Source organism: Vanrija pseudolonga, chromosome 3, assembly GCF_020906515.1.
Source record: "Vanrija pseudolonga chromosome 3, complete sequence".
Lineage (NCBI taxonomy): Eukaryota > Fungi > Basidiomycota > Tremellomycetes > Trichosporonales > Trichosporonaceae > Vanrija > Vanrija pseudolonga.
The window spans coordinates 1,555,612-1,575,983 of record NC_085851.1 but is presented as its reverse complement, the minus strand read 5'-3'; the positions used below and the strand labels follow the sequence as shown (position 1 = coordinate 1,575,983).

General features: G+C 61.9%; 7 protein-coding genes across 7 annotated transcripts; 2 read left to right on the top strand and 5 right to left on the bottom strand.

Moving 5' to 3' along the window:
* Nucleotides 1-66: 66 nt before the first annotated feature.
* On the top strand, nucleotides 67-6,355 carry SWR1 (Helicase SWR1; the record flags this gene model as incomplete). Its single annotated transcript, XM_062770703.1, has 5 exons — nucleotides 67-674; nucleotides 713-1,855; nucleotides 1,892-3,783; nucleotides 3,821-4,332; nucleotides 4,371-6,355. The coding sequence occupies exons 1-5, from the start codon at nucleotides 261-263 to the stop codon at nucleotides 6,353-6,355; spliced, it is 5,946 nt and encodes a 1,981-aa protein (XP_062626687.1). The 5' UTR covers nucleotides 67-260.
* A 92-nt stretch (nucleotides 6,356-6,447) lies between these two features.
* On the bottom strand, nucleotides 6,448-8,594 carry CYB2_0 (Cytochrome b2, mitochondrial). Its single transcript, XM_062770702.1, has 10 exons — nucleotides 8,478-8,594; nucleotides 8,407-8,428; nucleotides 8,339-8,370; nucleotides 8,265-8,274; nucleotides 8,159-8,177; nucleotides 7,984-8,057; nucleotides 7,696-7,949; nucleotides 7,633-7,658; nucleotides 7,404-7,584; nucleotides 6,448-7,363 (listed from the first exon to the last, which is right to left on the bottom strand). Exons 1-10 carry the CDS (start codon nucleotides 8,532-8,534, stop codon nucleotides 6,491-6,493), a joined length of 1,548 nt encoding a protein of 515 aa, XP_062626686.1. The 5' UTR covers nucleotides 8,535-8,594; the 3' UTR covers nucleotides 6,448-6,490.
* A 479-nt stretch (nucleotides 8,595-9,073) lies between these two features.
* LOC62_03G004178 (uncharacterized protein) lies at nucleotides 9,074-11,627 on the bottom strand (the record flags this gene model as incomplete). Its single annotated transcript, XM_062770701.1, has 4 exons — nucleotides 9,074-9,208; nucleotides 9,261-10,313; nucleotides 10,363-11,214; nucleotides 11,250-11,627. The coding sequence occupies 4 exons, from the start codon at nucleotides 11,625-11,627 to the stop codon at nucleotides 9,074-9,076; spliced, it is 2,418 nt and encodes an 805-aa protein (XP_062626685.1).
* An 818-nt stretch (nucleotides 11,628-12,445) lies between these two features.
* Nucleotides 12,446-14,331, bottom strand: ATG22_1 (Autophagy-related protein 22; the record flags this gene model as incomplete). Its single annotated transcript, XM_062770700.1, has 8 exons — nucleotides 12,446-12,558; nucleotides 12,597-12,777; nucleotides 12,820-13,187; nucleotides 13,223-13,590; nucleotides 13,629-13,669; nucleotides 13,724-13,836; nucleotides 13,876-13,989; nucleotides 14,025-14,331. The coding sequence occupies 8 exons, from the start codon at nucleotides 14,329-14,331 to the stop codon at nucleotides 12,446-12,448; spliced, it is 1,605 nt and encodes a 534-aa protein (XP_062626684.1).
* A 2,420-nt stretch (nucleotides 14,332-16,751) lies between these two features.
* On the bottom strand, nucleotides 16,752-17,515 carry LOC62_03G004175 (uncharacterized protein). The gene is made up of 2 exons (XM_062770699.1): nucleotides 17,112-17,515; nucleotides 16,752-17,078 (listed from the first exon to the last, which is right to left on the bottom strand). Exons 1-2 carry the CDS (start codon nucleotides 17,467-17,469, stop codon nucleotides 16,792-16,794), a joined length of 645 nt encoding a protein of 214 aa, XP_062626683.1. The 5' UTR covers nucleotides 17,470-17,515; the 3' UTR covers nucleotides 16,752-16,791.
* A 517-nt stretch (nucleotides 17,516-18,032) lies between these two features.
* SPAC19G12.09_1 (NAD/NADP-dependent indole-3-acetaldehyde reductase) lies at nucleotides 18,033-19,068 on the top strand (the record flags this gene model as incomplete). Its single annotated transcript, XM_062770698.1, has 3 exons — nucleotides 18,033-18,273; nucleotides 18,323-18,605; nucleotides 18,654-19,068. The coding sequence occupies 3 exons, from the start codon at nucleotides 18,033-18,035 to the stop codon at nucleotides 19,066-19,068; spliced, it is 939 nt and encodes a 312-aa protein (XP_062626682.1).
* A 75-nt stretch (nucleotides 19,069-19,143) lies between these two features.
* Nucleotides 19,144-20,092, bottom strand: LOC62_03G004173 (uncharacterized protein; the record flags this gene model as incomplete). Its single annotated transcript, XM_062770697.1, has 4 exons — nucleotides 19,937-20,092; nucleotides 19,462-19,890; nucleotides 19,312-19,427; nucleotides 19,144-19,147 (listed from the first exon to the last, which is right to left on the bottom strand). The coding sequence occupies exons 1-4, from the start codon at nucleotides 20,078-20,080 to the stop codon at nucleotides 19,144-19,146; spliced, it is 693 nt and encodes a 230-aa protein (XP_062626681.1). The 5' UTR covers nucleotides 20,081-20,092.
* Between the last annotated feature and the right edge of the window lie 280 nt (nucleotides 20,093-20,372).

Sequence of the window (20,372 nt, the reverse complement as noted above, 5' to 3'; positions counted from 1 at the left end):
GCGGGATTATTGCACCCGCCCTACGAGCTGACGCGCGCAACCTCATCCTTACTACTCTTGCAACATCTTCACTTCCATCTTCTCGCATATAATCAACACACGACGCTTACAAATCGACCGACAGGGTGACCAGAATCGCCCAGGAAGCACACCAGGCCCGTTTAGCACGCGCCATCGCATCGCCCAGCAACAAAGATATGACCCCAGGATTCGAGAGCGTCTAAACACTCGCATCTGGGCCTAAAGTGGAGGTCGTCCACATGGGCATCGACACATCACACCAACCTGGCCGCGAGCCCGAGGCCTCGGGCTCGTCAGGAGGTGCGCGCAGAGCATCGCGGAGCTCGAATGCTGCTGCACCTGCGCCGGCCCCGGCGCGCGCACTGCGCACCAGGACCTCGCTCCCTGCCGCCCCAGCAGCGCCGACGCGTCCAGGCAGCGCGCGCGTCATCTCAAACGAGGAGCGCGAGCATGCCCTACATAAGCTCAGTGCGGAGGGAACGCTCGCGAAGCGCGATGAGATGGTGCGCGACCACGAGGCTCAGGTCCGCGCCATTGTCGAGGAGCACGACATGGCGGTAAAGGAGAAGTTCCATCTCGAGAGATATACCAGCATTCTCGAGGGCTGGGACCCTGTCGACGCCAAGAATGAAAACACGCCAGTGTTTCTGGAGGTAGGTGGTGCTGGCGTGCTGTAAACTGACCCGCGCAGTACAAGAATCTCCATCACGACCTGCTGAGCCTGGTCCCGTCGACTGTTCCTCCCCCAGCCGTGGGGTCGTCGAGATCGAGAGCGCTCGGCCCGTCAAGAACGACAAGACGACAGCTTCATAGCAAGGCTGAGGCTTTAGGAAACGTCACGGCCATCGGCGAGCCCAAGACACCCGCAGGGAAGGGCAAAGGCAAGGAGGTGGAGGAGCCGCCTGCCGCGTCTGGCTCGAGACGAAAGTCTCAGGCTGCGAGCGACGCCGAGATGGCCCCGCCACCACCACCGCCGGCAAAGGGAAAGAAGGGCGCGCGACGTGTTACTGCGTCTGAAACCGAGCTCAGGGAGACGGACGACGACGAGATCGAGGCTGTCGATCACGGGAAGAAGAGGCGAGGGCGGCAATCCCTTCCTGCTCTCCCTTCCAAGAAGTCTCGCCTCTTGAAGGAGGACAGCGAAAGCGCGTCGTCTCCTGGCCCAGCAACAAGTGAAGCTGGTCCTTCGACACCAGTACCAGTACGAACGCCATCTCCCAGCCCAGCACCACCGCTTCCCTCCCTTGCCCACCTTCCCTTTCCTCCGCCACCAAAACGGACCTACCCTCGTCGCACAGGTTCAAGCCACGTCACGTTCACCGATCCAGGTCAGCGTTTGTTGGCGAAACCAAAATTCGAAGGCAATGTCAACGCACTCTTGGAGTCCTACATCCACATTGAGGACTCTGGTCACCAACCTGATCTCACGGAGCTGGAAACACGCGCAGCACGCGAAGGATACTTCCGTAACCGCGTCAATTGGCTCCAACACCAGGGACGCCTGCTACGTCTTCTGGACGAGGATGATGAGGGGCCGACTGAGAAGGTCAGAGATAAGAGCCACCAGAAGAAGGCCCCGACTGGTCCGCCACCACGGCAAACAGACTACCAGGACGCGTTGTTGAACCACATGGTTCAAGTCCGCAATGCCATTGTATCCGAGGCCAAGCTCAAACCCATCGTCTGCAAGAAGATTGCCAGGATGATCCAACTGCACTGGGAGTTCATCGAGGGCAAGGAGGACCGCGAGCGCGCTGCCGAAGAAAAGGAACGCAAGCGCAGGGCCAAGGAAGTCGTTAAGAGTCTGCGCAAGCGCTGGGGCCTGGCTACAAAAGTGGGTTCGTATAATTGGTAGTCACTAACCCGCCAGATCGTGCGAGCCAAGGTTGTGGCGGCGCAAAAGCTTGAACAGGATCGTCTCGGTAAAGAGCATCTCCAAAATATGCTCCAGCGGAGTACGGGCCTGCTCGAGGGCCAGCGCGACGTCATCGTGGGCCGAGAGGGTACCCACGACGAGGAGGACCAGGAGGAGGATGTCGGTTCAGATGGCACGGAGGAGGTGTCGGCGGCCGAGGACAGCGAGGAGGAGGGCGGTGAGGAGGACGCCGGAGAGGAGGAGGGCGGCGAGGTGGAGGGCGGTGAGGAGGAGGGCGGTCAGGAGGTGGGCGGTGAGGAGGGAGAGACCGCCGAGGTTGAACCCACTCCCGAGGCCGAAGCCGATGTCGCTGTCGAGGCAGAAGCAGAGGCCGAAGAGGAGGAGAGTGGACAGGAGGACGCAGACGACGAAGAGGATGAAGAGGAGGAGGATGAAGACGACGAAGAGCGACCAGACCTTCGCATTCTCCTCGGCGACGATATCGACATGGGTGAGGACGACGCCGAGCCGGTCAACGACGCGCCCGTCCAGGCTGAGCCTGTCACCGAATCTTCGGACGCGAAAGCCGAATCGGACATCCCTACCGCCGAAACTGCTCCCTCATCGGCACCAGAAGCCACTCCAGCGGGGCCAGCATCAGCTCCTGAACCTGAGGTGGTTGAGACTGTGGCAGAGCCAGCTTCTGCCCAGCCACCGCCCCAGGCCGCTGAGCAGCCGGCTGACCCAGCTCCGGCCCCAGCTCCTGAACCAACAGTCCCGGTCGCCCCTGCCTCCCAAGCCCTCGACTTGCATGACCCCGATGCTGTCGGCTTCCTCGACTCGATGGAGATTGACAACGACGAGATCGACGCTGCCTTCGACGCAGTCACGCCGATGACGTCCGTCACTGCTGCCGTGACGCCGGTGGCGACACTCACTCCAGCCGCCACCACACCTGCTGTCACGCCCCCGAGGACAGTGATTGCACCCCTGACTACTGCTCGGGACAGTAACGCAATGGAGATTGACGGTGCCGAGATCGATGCGGCATTTGATGCCCCCAGTGATGCTCTGCCTGTGAACACTGCTTCCGCGGCGCCTGCCGGACCAGAGGCCCCCGAGGCCAATGGGACTTCTGAGCCACCGGCGCCCCTCATCAACGGAATCTCCCCCGCCGCAGATGAGGCCGAGGACCTTCCTCCCCCGCGGGCCCCCTCACGACGTCTGGCGAAGAAGGCTCGGTCTCTGGCCGCCCTTGCCGACACTCCAGACCCGGACGCCAACGACGCCGAGTTCAAAGGGCCGGGCAGCGACCTCGATGATCAGGACGTGCAGCTGGATGTCGAGATGGAGGACGCCGAGGCTGTCGACGGCGCCGACAGCGAGGACGAGGGTCTGCTGGCAGATGCCAACATGCCTATTGAGGAGCTATTGAAGCGCTATGGTGTCCCCGACCCCTCGAAACCCGCCGGCGCAGAGGCCTCCCAGGAGCCCAAGAACGATCAGTCGCTCACCGACTCTGCTCTGGAGAGTCGGGCCAATGACGCGCCACTGATCGTTGAGGGCAAGCGTCAACGACGAGTTCGCACCGTTTGGACACCCGAACGTGATGCTCCGCAAATGCTTTCCAAGTCACCCAAGCGCGGCAAGGTGGAAGAGGTGGAGGAAGACGAGGAGGTGGAGATGTCGCCTACCCCCGAGCTCTCCAGCGAGGAAGAGGACGAAGAGGAGTCGGGAGAGGAGGACGAGGTCGCATCGCTCGCAGGAGAAACAGACGCTCCTCGCATTCGGCCGCCTTTCCTTCTTCGCGGCACCCTTCGTCCCTACCAGCAAGCCGGTCTCGAATGGCTCGCCAGTCTCTACGCCAACAACATGAACGGCATTCTCGCGGACGAGATGGGTCTTGGGTGAGCTACAAAGGACCTTCCGAAGCTGACAATGCAGTAAAACAATTCAAACCATTGCCCTGCTCGGCCACCTGGCATGCGACTTGGGCGTCTGGGGCCAGCACCTCATCATTGTCCCCACCTCGGTTATTCTCAACTGGGAGATGGAGTTCAAGAAGTTCTTCCCCGGCATGAAGGTTCTCACCTACTACGGCAACCAGAAGGAGCGCAAGGAGAAGCGCGTTGGCTGGCACACGGAGAACGCTTGGCAGGTGTGCATTACATCCTACCAGATTGTGCTTGCCGACCAGCACATCTTCCGTCGTAAGAACTGGGTCTACATGATTCTAGACGAGGCGCACAACATCAAGAACTTCCGCAGTCAGCGTTGGCAGACCTTGCTGGGCTTCAAGACTCAGCGCCGTTTGCTCCTGACGGGTACGCCGCTTCAGAACAACCTGATGGAGCTGTGGAGTTTGCTCTACTTCCTCATGCCGAACGGTATCACCGCCGACGCGACGGCTGTCGTTGGGTTCGCCAACCACAAAGAGTTTACAGAGTGGTTCTCAAGTGAGTGATGCGCCGTTTGAACCTTACTTACCATTCAGACCCCATGGACAAGGCTGTGGAATCTGGCGAGACGCTGGACGAGGAAACCATCCAGACGGTCAACAAGCTGCATACTCTCCTCCGCCCGTTCATCCTGCGTCGACTCAAGTCGGAAGTCGAGACCCAGCTACCGGGCAAGTTTGAGCACGTCGTCTATTGCCGCCTTTCAAAGCGTCAACGTTTCCTGTACGACGAATTCATGTCCAGGGCGTCCACACGCGAGGCGCTCACGTCTGGAGGCTACCTCGGCGTGGTCAACATCCTCATGCAGCTCCGAAAGGTCTGCAACCACCCGGATCTCTTCGAGGTACGACCTGTGCGCACAAGCTTTGCGATGGAGCGCAGCGTGGTCAGCGACTTTGAGCCTACGGACCTTCTCGTTCGTAAGCGGCTCCTCGCGGCCCAGGACGATAGCCTCGACTTTGACGCCATGAACCTCACGATTACCAAGCACGAGAACGAGTCGGGCTGGGTGGCAGGTATGCGTGCGCGACTCGACGCCAGCAACAAGCTGCCGCATGCTATCGAGCCTGTGTCTGTCAAGCGGGCCAAGGCACCCAAGCCTGACACGCGAACCCCCGAAGGCTGGGCCAAGTGGACCGCGCACGTCCAAGAGCAAGCCTCCATTGCTCGCTGGCAAGGCCTGCGAGACGTTAACAGACTGCGCTGCCAGTCTGGACCGATTTACGGTTCGACGACGTTGGCAATGCTGTCGGGTCTTCCCCGGTACCTGCTCCCAGAGTCGATGGATCTGCGCCGCCGAATTGACATGCTGGGCGAGCATACGCCTCCAGCAGCGCCGCTGATCACGTCCCTCGTGGACCGCGTCCACCAGATGACGCCAGTGATCGACCGTTTCGCGGTCATTCCTCCCAACGTCGTCGCGCGCGATCTGCCCCAGTACGCCCTGCCCGCTGTCGACCCAGCTGCGTACCCGACGCTCCAGGATCCGGACTTTGACTCGCTTCACGGCCCGACAGTCCGCCTCCAGATCGCCTTTCCCGACGTGAGCCTTCTCCAGTACGACTGCGGCAAGCTCCAAAAGCTCGCTGAGATGCTACGCGACCTCAAGGCTGGCAGCCACCGCGTGCTCATCTTCACGCAAATGACCAAGGTGCTGGATATTCTGGAAATCTTCCTCAGCTACAGTGGCCACCGTTACTTGCGCCTCGACGGCAGCACCAAGATCGAGGACCGACAGGTCATCACGGAGCGGTTCAACTCGGACCCCCGCATCTTCTGCTTCATCGCGTCGAGTCGATCGGGTGGAGTGGGCATCAACCTTACCGGTGCCGACACTGTCTTCTTCTACGACTCGGACTGGAACCCTTCGATGGACCGACAGTGCATGGATCGTGCACACCGTATCGGACAGACGCGTGAGGTGCACATCTACCGCTTCGTGTCGTCGCACACGGTCGAGGAGAATATGCTCAAGAAGGCCAACCAGAAGCGTCTTCTCGACCGAGTCGTCATCCAAGACGGTGATTTCACCACCGAGTTCTTTGGCCGTATGGACTGGCGCGACATGCTCGACGAGGACATGAAGGCTGCCGCCGCTGAATCTCGAGACGACGACCGCATCGAGGACATTGATGTTGAGCAAGGTCCCGAGGCCGAGGATGCCGAGGCTGCCGCCCCGCGCCTGGGCCAGGAGCGTGACTTTGCTGCGGCGCTCGCAGAGGTCGAAGACGAGGAGGACGTTGCTGCGGCCAAAATGGCGCAGGGTGAGGGCGAGATGGACTTTGCCGAGTTTGGGGGCGACGACACCACGAAGAAGGGCGGTGCTGCCGCGGCTCCTGCCGCGCCTGCTGCCGTCAGCCGCCTTGGTACGGAAGGGAAGACGGAGGGCAGCGGCACGGGCGTGTCGACGCCGCTGCCGGAGGACGACGACGAGTACTACGACGATGACGAACCCGGCGCCATCGACGAGTACATGCTGCGCTATGTCGAGTGGGAGTGGGACTACTTTTCGTCGTTGTAGTGGCTAGACGACGATTGTACGAGTTGTAGGCATTGTATATTCACCACTTGCATTATCATGTCACCGGCGCCTCGGAATCCAAGTAGAGATGCATTCACACTGACGATAATCTGACAACGATGATCCGACCCTACACTACAGTTTGTGCTGGCGCACGCCGAGCGGGCTCATGCGCTCGTAGTTGGACTCGAAGACGGAGGGGGCGACACGGGGCAGGGGGAGAGCCGAGGTGTCGACCATGGCGGGGACGACGTCGGCGAGCGTCGGGGCGCCAATGAGGCGCATGTTCATGAGGAACTCGTCCTTGAGGATCTGGAGCGCGTGCGAGACACCCTCGGTGCCGTACGTGCTCATGGCGTAGATCATGGGGCGACCGATACCGACCGCCGTGGCGCCGAGCGCGACGGCCTTGAGCACGTCGGTGGCGCGGCGCACACCGCCGTCGACGAAAATCTCAAACTTGGGCTTGTTGCGCGGGTACATGAGGCCGCGGGCGTTGAGCTGCGCGACGACCTCGGGCAGGATGGTGATGGGCGAGGGCGCAAAGTCGAGCTGGCGACCGCCGTGGTTGGAGAGCACGATGCCGTCGCAGCCAAACTCGGCGGCGAGGACCGCGTCCTCCCACGTCTGGACGCCCTTGAGGATGAGCTTCATGCTGTCGCCGGCGCACTCGCGGAGGAAGGGCACGTCGTTCCAGTTGAGCGAGGGGTCGATGAACGACGAGATGGCGCGCGCTGCGCCCTGGTCGCGCTGCACCTTGTCGCCGCCCTTGGTCTGGTGGGCGGACGCGTTGCCCTCAAACTTTGTGCGCATGTCCTTCTCGCGACGACCGAGCTGCGGCGCATCGACGGTGATGAACAGCGCCTTGATGCCACGGTCGCGCGCGTGCTCGATGATCTTCTTGGTACGCGCCTTCTCGGCGTTGACGTACAGCTGGAGGAACTGGACCTGGCCCGGCTGGGCGGCGTCGACCATCTCGTCGAAGCCGCACGAAGCGAGCGTGGGGATCTGGGGTGGGTCAGCGGGGGGAGGACGAGGTGCCACTCACCATCTGGATGATACCCTGCTCGGCGGCAGCGCGCGTCAAGCACACCTCACCCTCAGGGTGGCCGAGCTTGCCGAGAGCAGTGGCGGTAATGTACACTGGCATCGACGAGTCGTAGCCCAGAATCTTGGTGCTGTAGTCGATCTTTGTGACGTCGCGGAGGACGCGTGGGCGGAACCACACACTGAGGGATCAGCGCCACACCTGATGAACAGCCACGCTCGCGACTTACCGCTGGTACGCGTTGTAGTTCTCGCGCTGGCTGTCAGCTCGGTCCACCTCCAACGCCACCCACCATGGTGATCTCGTCATCGGCACCAGACGAGTAGTAGTTCCATCCGCGGCGCGTCATAGTCTCACGGGCAACCGTCTCAAAGTCGTGCAGCGAGAGGATCTCGCCGAGGTGGGGCTTGACGTACGGCTCGGGCGCGGCGAGGACAACGGCCTGAGATGACGAGGCGGGGGCGGCCGCCGCCGGCGCCGCCTCCTCCGCCTTGGCCTCCTCAGGCAGCGTGCCGGGGATCAGCTGGCCAATGTGCTTGCCGGGTTCTGGCATCAGCGAGGAGACGAGGCACAAACGCACCGAGGTTCTCCTTGATCGCGCTTGGCGGGTGGATAGGCTCGTACTCCTCGGTCGCGTCCTTGCCGGCGTATCGGCTACGGCAAAGTCAGCGCTTTGTCCGTGCACGGGCAGCTGCGATAGCCCCGGAGCGGCCCCGAGACCTCCACCACGACCTCCACACGCCTCCACTACTCACAGGATGATGTCTGCACCTCCTGCGACAGGTTAGCTTGGCAGCGGAGTGTGCGCTCCGGATTCCGGACAAGAAATCCGGACGCTTCGAGAGATGCATGGTTACCCACCTGGGTGCTCCTGTGCGGCGTCAGTGGGGAGCACGGGGTGAGGGTAGGCCCCCCGGGGTATCAGTAGCACTCACATCGAGGAAGTCGGTCACATCGTAGACGTGGCCTGCCGGTCAGTTGACGCTGTCGGAGATGACCTTACCGTGGACGACGATCCACACGCCCTGGAGCGATATCAGCCGCGTTGAAACACGCCATCGGGCTCGGGCTCACCTTTTCGCGCGAGTTGTGCTCTGCGACATCCTTGCCGTCGACCTGCCTTGGGCTCATGATGCTGTTGTTTGGTTGTGTAAAGAGAGAGTAGAGTAAAGTTGAGAGATGGAATGAGATGAGCGAGAGATGGTTGGTTGGAGCAGTCGTCGCCGGTCGGGATAATATCAACATGACCGGTCCGGCGTCGCGAAGAGCCGAACGTCCCACACCTCCACCCTGGAATTCGGCAACTGGGGTGCTTATCAGGGCAACTCGAATAACATGCATGTCACAGTCGGGCCGGTGTGGCAGCTCACTTCGGCTGCATCGAGGGCTCGCGTGATGCGAACGACAAGCTGGGTGTATGGTATCCCTGCAGACAGAGAAGAAGTATCATAGAGGGTGGTGGTCGTCGTACGTGGGGGAGGGCATGGAACTAATGGGAGCGGGCGGGAGCATGACAGATTCAGGTCATCTTTAATCGAGGCAGAGTAATTATCACATTTACAACTTCTATAACTCCTTCCTATGTTCAAAGATTATCGGTCTTCTACCCCCACTCCCCCTTCGGCATTGCTCTTCACCCATGCCTCTCTGTTGATGCTTTCCTCGATGTCCTACCCATCGGCCTTCCCCTTGCCCTTCCCCTTGTACACAAGCGCGCTGTCCCCAAAGGTGATGATGAGCAGTGAGCCGTCAGCCGGGTCCTGAGGAGGTGGAGCAAAGCCCATGGCCCAGGCGTTCAAAAAATGCTGATCCTTCAAACCGTCAGCAATCGCTATAGACTACTCGGTGGCCACTCACCCATGCCTCCTCGCGAACAATCACAGCGTGTTTGCCGTCAAACTTGACAGTGGTGGACTCGATGTCAACGGGGTCGGGTGGCAGCATCATCTCGAAAGCGAGGTATGACAGCGGCGAGAATTGGCTCGAGAGGAAAGCATGCCAATCGTCGTTTCCTGAGAGGGGAGTCTTGGGCGCCTTCTCACGAACCTCGAAGAATGTTGGGGAGGGCAGGCTGATTCGAAGCCACTCCGGGAAGCGGGCTTGCCCATACATCACGTCCCCAGTTGCATACTTGGCGTTCGTTGGTTCATCCACCCTCTGAAAGCTGTTGAGGGGTTCGTTGTAGGTGAACACCTGGAGGAGGGGGGCGGACCCGCCGAAAGCTTGCTGAAGGTGAACCGACCAGGCTCCGCTAACAGCGGCGCTGGTACCGTAGCCACCTTGGTAAAACAAGACAAAAGGCTGAAACGCAGACCAAGGAACCGTCCTGGTATCCCATACCTTGGCCATCATGTCATAAACGCTGGACAGCCAGGTCGGATCGGCGGGGTCGCCAGGTCGGAAATAGGGATTCGGTGCGCCAAACTTGAGGTGCGGACCGAGTGCAGAATCGCGGGCCTGCCTTACGTCCCTAACTACTTTGTTTACAACCGACATCTTGAAGAAGGCTCGATCGTAATACTCTGCCCGATCCTCGATGATGACACGGACGTTGATCACGCCCACAGCCTCACCCCGGTGGCCACCCTGAGTTTCAAGTGAGGCGCTCTCGATTTCGACCTGGTGAAGCCCTTCACGACCGATACAAGTATTCGAACTGGCTTCGAGATCGAAGGCAACGATTGGCACCAGGCAGATGGTGTGATTGACTGCGCCATTCACCAGGGAGAACACTTGGTCACCTGTCGGCTGACGATATGCTTGGAAGTTTGGGGCAGGAGGACTCCACACCTCCAGGCGCAGAGGGCTTTCATTCTCGCCCGCAAGGTAGGAGTGGGTGACCGTCATGATGTTGTCGTGCTCCAGGAAGTCAAAGTCCAGGACTCGAAGTCCCCGTCCGGGAGCCAACCCCTGGAGAAGTCAATAAGACAGGTCCCTTTTCTCGGTCCAAGATACCTACTCCCTTGAGGAGCCCCGTCTTCCAATCGAAAACCTCGAAGTAAACTGTGGCCCCCGGAGGCAGCGTCTGATCGGCCATATGTCCCATACGGATGTTGACCAACACCCCAATCGTGGAGTCTTGGGTGAGCTTGATGGTAAAAGTCGGGAGATTGCTCCAGCCCAAGTCGTACGAAAACAGGGACCGAAGAGGATCCCAGGCCGAAGGGTGTAGTACAGGACCGCTGTCATACTCTGGCCATTGACCGCCTGGGCCGTTTTCCTCGACAGGGAGGATGGAGAAGGAAGCCATGACAATGTCCGAGTCACGACGACAAGCAATTACCAGAAGATTATCCTCGATGGAGATGGAGGCGCTGGACTCGGACTTCAGGATGCGCATCGCGCCTTGGCCCTGGAGCTTCCACCGCCAAGTCCACATGCCGTTCACGACCTTCGCATTCGGGCCGAAGGGCGACTTGTCCGAGCATCCGGCGCCTGGGAGCTGAATGACTGAGATCGCGCCCACCTCGTACGGCCACTCCTCAGGAAAGGCGTTACCGACGGGGGACTCAGTGAGGTTATGGGCGATAACCGCGAAGCCGTGGGCCACTCCGAGGAGCTTGGAGCGAGGTGCAGGGTAAATATTGATCTCTGGGGACCTGGCGAGCATTAAGCCGTCTTGGGTGGCAAGCAGGTCGTCCATTTCCTCCTTTGGCGTCATCTTGCGAGCTGGGGTAATGGCGCTGCGGACCTCCGAGGAGAAGGTCGTCAGGTCCGGGGGTGACACATTGCAGTAGGCCTTGTGCATCTTGAGGGAGAGAGCTGTCTCCCTGATGAATGTGTTGATGTGCCTGTTGTCTTCCTTGCACACCTATGGGTTAGTTCGTGCTGGACGATGAAGCTCACCTGGAGGAGGCTGGCAATGTCGTGGGCGGTCAAGTGGGACAGCACAACTCGAGCAGGCTCAGTGCCCAGAGCGTCGACAAGACCGAAAGACGGGCTGGAGGCGCTCGGAGTGGTCGTACCGGCGGGGCGGGCGGGGGCCACTTCGGTGTTCGGGGAGGAGGAGGAGGAGAACGAAGTGACATCAATGTTGCCTGCCCTGTGCTCGTCGACCTCCTCGGCGGCGGAGCTTGTAGAGCCCAGGATGATGTCTCCAAAGGAGGCCTCAACCTCCGAAAGGAGCGAATCAGCCGACGGGGGGCGGATGACGTCGTTGGGAGCTGTGACGGGGGCTCTGGAGACGGTACCCGCACCGAGGTTGTTCGTGTTGGGCGGCTCCATGTCGAGGGCGGGCGCAGAGGAGGTGGATGGGTGGGAAGGGGTCGAAAAGGGTGCGGGACAAGAGGTGGTTGGGTGGACTCCAAAACCTACACCTGTTGTAGGATGGCGGTGTATGTGAGAGTATGAGTAAGAGGAAGAACTGGGAAATGAGCGGGAGACGGTAAAGTTGTGCTGTTGGGGTGTGGGCTCAAGTGGAGTGCGTGGTAGGGGGATGTAGAGTGTGTGGGAGAAGCGACACCCTCTATTGACTGGTTATGGGCCACCAAAGTGCAGTGGTGGTGAATTGAGAGAAAGGGAATGAGTGGGAGAGAGTAAGAGAGAAGAGAGAAGAGACAGCAAGTTAAAGTGTCGTGACGCCCCAACACGACGCACGTTGGATGGCGAGTGCGCGGCGGCGCGTGTTGGGTTGACGAGCAGTCAGCGACGGGATAAAATAGCTGTGTAATCAAATGGTGCGAGGAGGTGTGTCTGTCGGCGCGTGTGTGAGAGAGGACAGGCCGGCGGCACACATCAGTGTGTGGATGGATGCCGGCGTATGTGTGGCGCTTTGTTGTGTTTGTGCCACATTTTTGATGAACGACACAATGCGCCCTCCACTCGGCGCGGTTTTGGCCGCTGCTCACTCAAAAAAGTACTGCCAGTACAAAGAAAACACATGAGGAACACTGATGCATTGATGGACATGATGAGCTGATGTACCATTGCACAGCTGCATCCCACGCCTCGTATTTGCCATCCCAGACGATTGTCCTCGACTATGTCCTCCTTGCTTCATTCCTTGGTCCAAACAACACCCCTACCCTTACCATCCCTCCACATTAAGCTCTATTTCCAGTAGCGTCTTCTTCCTCCTCATCCTCGTCGTGCAGCTTGGACGCCTGCTGCTCACGCTGCTCGGCCGAGTAGAGCTCTGCCGCCTCGCGCTCGAGGTCTGTGGCGTCAGCGTCACCCACGTCAGGTGGCACGTACACTTCGCCACATCAATCTTGGCCTGGTCCGGGTCAACAAAGTACAGCACAATGATGCCGATGATGCCCATGCCGAGGAGGAACCAGAAGCACATGTTATTGTTGCCGTTGGCCCGCTTGATGATGGCCGAGGAGATGAACGGGCCGATGAAGCCTGAGGTCTTGCCGACGAGGTTGAAGAGCTGACGCGTGAGCAGGAGCTCAAGCTACAAGCCAGCACTTACCGCAAAGAACATGTACGCCTTGGGGGCGGGAACCACCTCGCTGATCATCGTGACCTGGTACGATCCCCACGCGGCCGTCTGGAAGTTCCAGAACATGGCGAGCCAGAACTCCCAGGTACGGTGGAAGCCAATCTTGCCAGTAAACGCTCCGATCGCTCCCCAGATGGAGGGTGGGAGAGTCATGCACGCGCCGTAGAACACACCGGCCTTGACGCTGAAGCGGTACTTCTTCTGCAGCCACAGCATGAAGACTGTGCCGCTCCCGCCGGCGAGGTCGGCGCACAGGCTCATAGCGTTGAGGAGGAGCGGCGAGTAGTTGATCGTCTCGTTCTGCAGAATGGACAGGATGTTCCAGTACGTGCCGAACGCTGCTGTCAGCTACCATTTGGTGCCCGCGACTCACTCTCCTGGAGCATAAAGTATGCGACAAGGTACAGCAGGCAGTGCTTGAGCTCGCGGATGCTCTTGACCGCGCTCCACACCTGCTGCGGGCCGGCAAGCCACCAGCGCGTGCCGGCAGGCAGCTTCTGTCCCGGGCGGTGCTTCTGAACCAGGAAGAAAGGCAGCGTGCAGAGCATCGTCAGCGTGCCAAAGTATCCCATGAGCACACGGTACGTCTTGATGAGCTCGCTGTCGGTCGCGAAGCCGACCGCGGCGGAGATGCCGACGGCGATGGCGTAGAAGACGACGACGAGGCCCGAGCCGGTGATATTGGCGAGGTTGTACAGCTTTGAGCGTTCGTAGGCGTCGAGCTGGGCGTGCTCCTCGGGACTATGTATCCGTCAGCGTCACCCCGCGGCCCCACTTACGACTTAAGGCCCGCCTTGACGTCGTGCTCGGACTGGATGAGCTTGGGCAGGTCGCGCGCGATGCCCGGGAACGTGGCGGCTTAGAATGTCGTCACGGTGTTGTTGGCCAGCGAGCCGAGCACGAAGAGCGCGTTGGCAATCTGCCACTGCGACGGGCGGGACAGGCCGCACATTCCAAACTGGCAGCCGTACAGGATAGTCTGGAAGACTGGGGGTCACTCAGTGGCAGCGCAAAGACAGCACGCACCGATCATGATCCACGGGCGCCAGTTGCCGTAGTCGGCGTACGGGGCGACCGTGAGCAGCGTGAACATCTGCGCGGCGAACATGATGCCCGTGACGTTGAGGAGGAACGAGTTGACTGCGAGTTAGCCGGGTTGCGGGCAGCGTACCCACTCGGGAGCCACGTCCCGCCCCAGTGGATCTTGCCCTCGGGAAACTGCTGGCTCATGAGCGCCTGGCGCAGCGCGCCGCCGTTACCACCGATCGGGGCGCCGTTGTTCGAGAAGTAGAACATGCAAAAGGTCACATACTCCCACTTGCTGGTGGGCTTGCGTTTGCCCGTGGTCGGGATGGCGGCTCGCTGGTCGATGACGGCGAGGCCGACGCTCGCGTCCTCCTTCACCGTCGGCGCGTTCTTGACGTCGATATGCGCGGTTTCCGCCTTCTCGTCTACGGTGGTGGCGGGGGCGGGGCTGGACATCGTGGTTGATGGGCGCCGGGTCTTACTTCCCGGCTAGCTTTTTATCGTCGTGAACGAGGCCCCGCACAACCCCCGGCGTTTTCCTCCCGACGACGGTAAGCCGATGCCTGTGAGCCGACGACGAGTGTAAGCGCCTTGCGGAGCACTGTGCCCCGGGCATCAATGCATCCGAGGCTTGCTACCCCAGCCTGTCCTTGCCTGATGGCAGGGAAGGCATCAGCTGGGTTCCTTCGAACACGCCACATTAAGGATGACGGAGGGAGGCGGGGCATCTCCGCCCCGGGCAGCACGCCGTTCTGGCCAGCGGCCTCCGATCACGAGGATGCCTGCTCTGTCTGTACCTGCCATAGCCGCCCGCTGCGCTCGTCACACACCTGCCCGCCTCGCACATCGGGTATCAGGATGTCGGGCCGGGTCTATTCTATCCAGGTTGGCCGCGTCCCTCCAGGGCCGCCAAGCACGGCGACCCCGTGAGGCCCCGCCAAGATGTGGGCACACGAACCAACCTCGGCCCGGGGCCGACCATGCTGCTCGACGGCGACCTCACCGACGAGCACGAGGGCCCCATGGTGCCTTCGGAGCACTGCGCACCGTGATTTCACTAGGCTCGATGTTGGAGACGAATGAATGCCGACGCGCGGCTGGCGGTGCCGGATCGGGCACGCGTCGGACATGTGGGGTGGTGTGTGGCTATCCGGTCGCGGAGGTACGGCCTACTCTAGTAGATATCGGGTGGAGGAGGGTGCGGCTCATCGAGTCGGCGTGGGGCCGATAGGGACGCCAAGAAGCCCTGTTAGCGAGATGCACGCCGCGCTCGCCGATATGTAAGTGTTAGAGGAGGAGGGCAGCCTGAACATTCGCTGTTGCTGGGCGCGGCTAAACCACTCGAGGCGGGCGGTTAGGTTTCGAGGCGCCGCATCGTAAGCGAGCTTATGTACGTGCGCGCTTCACTCGCCTATCGTGCAGCAGTGGAGCGGGCTTGCGCGCAACTCCGTCCATGGTAGTGTTGTTGCTCTGCAGGCTATGCATCGCCTGTGGACACAAGCAATGTAATTCTGTGGCAGTGCGGCCGGCGTGGCTAGTGGTGTCTTGTGCGGCTGCCACAATCACAGTTCGATGATGACAGACGGCGGCCAAGTCCGACCATCACGTCATTGACGCGCGCCTCACTTCGTCGACAACAGCCGACCACCACCCGATCTCGACTCGTCGTGACAACATCTCACTGCCAGACCAGACCGTTACGCACAATGACGCTCACACCAGCCAAAAGCGCATCCCCGCCCCCGTCCTTCCCCTTCCCCGTGCTCGACCTCACCGACCTCGACAAGCCCGACACGGCGGCGACGTTCCGCACGGCCTTGTTGAAAGCGACCCACGAGGTCGGCTTCTTCTATCTCACTGGTACCGGCGTGTCCCCCGAGCTCGAGGAGCGGCTGTTGAGTGCTGCGCGGGCGTTTTTCGCGTTGCCAGAGGCTGAGAAGTTGGAGATTGAGAACATCAAGAGGTGCGTCGGGGGCGGCGGCCCGTGCCGGCGACGAGAGTCGCGAACAACCTGTCCAAGGGTTCAACTTTACTGACCCACCTCCTAGTCCTCGCTTTCGCGGGTACACACGCCTCGGTAACGAGCGTACCCTCGGCCAGGTCGACTGGCGAGAGCAAATCGACATCTGGCCGGAGCGTGACCCGTTGTCCCCTGAACAGCTGGTCAGCCAACCGCCGTACGCGCGGCTCATCGGGCCCAATCTCTGGCCGGCGGGGCAGCCAGAGCTGAAGGCCGTCGTCGCAGAGTGGCTCGCGATCCTCAACGAGGCGGGACACAAGCTTCTGCGGGCGTGGGCGCTGGCCCTCGGCGCAGAGGAGGACTTCTTCGACCGGCACTTTGCCGAGCCGACGACGCGCCTCAAGATCGTCAAGTATCCCGGTGTCGAGGCAGGAGCGAGCGAGACGCTCGGCGTCGGGCCGCACAAGGACGGCGGGTGCGTCACGCTCCTCTGGGTCCAGCCCGGCGCGGGTGGGCTGCAGGTCGAGACGGACAGCGGGTGGGTCGACGCCATCAACCCCTCCGTTCCGGGGCTGTTTGTCGTCAACATTGGCGAGATGATCGAGCACGCGACGGGCGGATACCTCAATGCAACGGTACACCGCGTTCTTGCGCCCGTCGCGCCGAACGAGCGCATATCCGTGCCCATCTTCTTCAACCCCAGCATGGACGCGACCTTCCCCGTACTGGAGCTGCCCGAGGAGCTGCGGGGCAAGGCACATGCCGCGCGGGGGTCAGACGACGTGATCCACTCGCTGTACGGGAACAACCTCCTCAAGTCGCGCCTGCGCGCGCACCCCGACGTCGCGGCGATCCACCATCCTGATCTGGTCGCGAGCGGGAAGTACTAAGCGTGCGGGCCAGTCCAGCCCAAGGGCGCCGAGTAATGATAATGCATTGTTTGTACATATGGACACCTAGTGACACGCCTTGCCGAGCGCCCGCAGCCGCCAGTAGTTGTACGGCATGGGGGTGAGGAAGCCTGCAAGCATCCCGGCGGCCGTGACGCCAGCGAACGCAGCGCCGGTCATGTTCACGTCGGCAAGCGCGAGGGTGACGGCGTTCTCGGCGCTCTCCATCGCGAGCATCGAGATGAAGCTCATGCCGAAGGCAGTCTTCGCGGCCGCAGGCCAGGAGAGCTTGTCCTTGCCGATGTGGAGCAGCGTGGTCTCGAGCAGGATCGACGTTGTGATACCCGCCGCCACTGTGCGTCAGTTAGAACGATTAAAGCACCCACTAGACAGCCCCATGGACGTGCTCATCGGCATGTCGGGGTAATATGCCATCAGGTACCACATCGTGCTGAGGTCGCCGAGCGAGCAGCCGATGAGACAGCGGAACGTGTTGACTGCGGCGCGGGACCACGTCGGGCGGGAGGACCAGAAGGAGGCCGTGAGGGGTGAGAGGGGTGTTGGTGTGGGTGCTGCTGCTGCTGCCTTGGTTTTAGAGCAGCATGGTTTGGCGGCAGCGACAGAGGCGGGAGCTGCGGCTGGGGCTTGTTGCGCTCTTGACGTGCTCGCGAAGCCCCGCAGCCCGAGGCTCAGCGCGAAGAGGCGGGGTCGTAGTGGTGCAGTAGCGGTGCGTATTAAAGACATGGCGGTGGCGACGAACGTTGTTAACCGCTACGTCGCGTTGTGTTAAGTATCTCAGAGTTGTTGTTGGTGAGCGAGTTGTGCGGCGCACAAGAAAGTCGGCACTCGTCGGCGGCTTGGCGCGAAAATGACGCACAGGCTTATCTCGCCGCATCGGCTGAGGCAGTCGGCCGACCGGCGGGCCGGCGCTGGTGAAGAGGAGATGGGCGGTAGGGCATGCATCCTACAGCTATGCTGTCGAAACATGAGCTGGGTCACCGTGCTGTGTGCTGCGGTTTAAGACGCCCGTTTCGACCTCGCAACTGCCAGCGCGCGAGCTCACTTGGCAGTGTGCAGCGAGTGCACTGTTTGTCGGCTATGACCGGCGTGCCCGGCGCCAACGCGCCGATTAATCAGCGAGCCGGCGATGACACCACCCCGCGTGCTCCGTCCATCGTGGTGCTGACCGCGACTGACTATACACGGCGATGGCGTGGTCGGTCTGGCCTCGGTGAGCGGGCATGGCGAGGATGCATATAACATGGCGCACGCGGCGCTGCCTTGCTCTCCCCACCATCTCCCCCGCCATGACCATCGCCCACCGCACAGTCAAGCTCCTCGACGGCAAGCTCATCCCCGCGCTCGGGTGGGGCAACGCGTCCTCCGGCCTCCTGGGCGGCGGCCAGAAGTCGATCGACGCAGCCAAGCTCGCCATCGCGAGCGGCATCACGCACATCGACACGGCGCAGCTGTACCGTACCGAGACGGAGACGGGGGTGGCCGTGCGCGAGTCGGGCGCCGAGGGCAAGGTGTGGGTGACGACGAAGCGTGCGTACGCCCCGTTACCGTCATGGGCATGTTCCAGCTCACACCCCAGTGTCCGAGAAGGAGGGCATCGCCGACGCCAACGGCGTCAACCGCGACGCGCTGCGCAAGTCGGTCGAGGGGTCTCTGCAGCGCCTGGGCGCCAAGCCCGACCTCCTGCTCATCCACAACATCGAAGCCGCGGCGGGACACATCGCGCCGCTGTGGACCGCGCTCGAGGACCTCGTGTTTGACGGCACGTTGGCCGGCGTCAGCATCGGCGTGAGCAACTACCGCCCGCAGGACATTGAGGCGGTTGTCGCTGTGGCGCGGATCATCCCCGCCGTGAACCAGTTGTGAGTGAGGTGTGTGGCCTTGGCAGCAATAACTGACGCCACGGCCAGCGAGTTCCACCCCTACCTCCTCGCGCACACCGAGGGCCTGATCGCCCTGCAGAAGAAGCACGGCATCGCGACCGAGGCGTACGGCCCGCTCACGCCGCTCCTGCGGCACCCGACCGGCGGCCCGCTCAAGCCGGTGCTGGAGCGCATCGCCAAGACGCACAACATCGACCCCGCGACTGTGCTGTTGCTCTGGGTCATTGCCAAGGGCCACGTCGCCATCTCGGGCAGCGCAAAGGCGGATAACCTCAAGAAGCTGGCCGCGATCGACCAGCTGCCCGACCTCACGGCCGAGGAAGTCGCTGAGATCGACGCCGTCGGACGCAAGATCCACTTTAGGGGCTACAAGGTCCACCATGTCAAGGACTTCCCTGCGCCCGACCTGCCCGAGGACCTGCCCGCCGAGGGGAAGCTGTAAAGGGAGTTGTATCGAATGAAGACAGAAGTGAAGTGGCGTTGGTTGGAGCACCTTACTCACTACCTCACGACCTCACTACCTCACAGTCCATCAGTGATGGATGGTGCTCACAGCCAAGACACGCCTTGCATCCCTTCTCGGCCTCACCACCGCCCATGGTGCCCTCCGTGCCCGCCAAACCCGCCGCCAAACCCGCCTCCAAACCCACCACCATGGTGCCCCCCAAACCCGCCGCCGCCCCACCCGCCATGCGGGCGCCCGTAGAACCCAGGACCGGCATACACGCCCCCGAAGGGCGGGTATCCGCCCGGCGAGCCGAACATGCCGCCTGCGCCGTATCGGTTGCCGCTCATCACGCCCTGGGTCGTCAGCTTCGTCCTCGGCGCAGCTTACACTGAGGAGGTTGCCGAGGAGCATGGCGCCGCCGGCGCCGGCGGCGCTCGCGGCCATCGTGCTGCCGAGGCCTGGGCCGCTCGACTGCTGCTGCTGTTGCTGGGGCGCGGGCGCGTACTGCTGGGGAGGGGGCTGCTGGTACTGTGGCTGTTGCTGCTGCTGCTGCGGCGGCTGCTGGTACTGCTGAGGTGGCGGGGCGTACTGCTGCTGCTGAGGCGGGGCCTGGTACTGTGGCTGGGGCGGCGGGGCATACTGCTGCCCCACGCCCTGTGCGCGCTGCTCACCCCCCGCGGCGGCCTCCTGCGCCTTGTAATACTGGTGCACCTTGTCCGCGGCGTCGAGCTGCGTCTCGTGCGCCTCGGGCGGGTGCGTGTCTGTGAGGGTCGGGTGGGTCCATGTCACGGTGGGCGGCGAGGTCGTGGGGTTGATCTGCGCGGGGTCAGCTCCTCCCAACTCCGTCCCTTCCCCCACCCACGTAGTAGAAACAGGTGTACTCGCCCGACCACTGACGGAGCCACGGCGCCGGCAGGTCGGGGCTCGCGTGCGCGATGCGCGGGTCGTTCGGGTCGGCGCCGGGGGGCGGCGTGCGCGGTGGCGGGGCGGACACTGGGGCGGACATGGCCTGGAAGAGTGCGGGAGAGAATGGGCGATGTCAAGACGCAAGACGACGCGCGGGACTGTTCTGTTTGTCTCGAATGTGCCGTGCCGGCACTGCGCATTCATTACTCTCAAGCGTGCGCAGCAGTTCGGATGGAGGTCGGCTGGCCCGCCTCGTTTGTGCTTTCCGCTGGAACGCTGCAGTGGCCCCTCTGGGGGCTCATCGCGCCGGTAGAGGCATGCTTCAGTCTACAGTGCATGTGCGCGCTCATTCTTGTCATGCATGCAGCTCTGAGTCTGTGGTTGTTGTCAGT

Excerpts from the sequence above, each read along its gene's own strand:
- LOC62_03G004175 (XM_062770699.1), bottom strand. The coding sequence starts at position 17,469 with ATGTCTTTAATACGCACCGCTACTGCACCACTACGACCCCGCCTCTTC. Across the intron at positions 17,079-17,111 it reads CACGTCCATGGGGCTGTCTA|TGGCGGCGGGTATCACAACG; the intron begins GTGGGTGCTTTA and ends ACTGACGCACAG.
- CYB2_0 (XM_062770702.1), bottom strand. The coding sequence starts at position 8,534 with ATGAGCCCAAGGCAGGTCGACGGCAAGGATGTCGCAGAGCACAACTCG. Across the intron at positions 8,429-8,477 it reads AGCACAACTCGCGCGAAAAG|GGCGTGTGGATCGTCGTCCA; the intron begins GTGAGCCCGAGC and ends ATATCGCTCCAG. Across the intron at positions 7,950-7,983 it reads CGCGATCAAGGAGAACCTCG|AACCCGGCAAGCACATTGGC; the intron begins GTGCGTTTGTGC and ends CGCTGATGCCAG.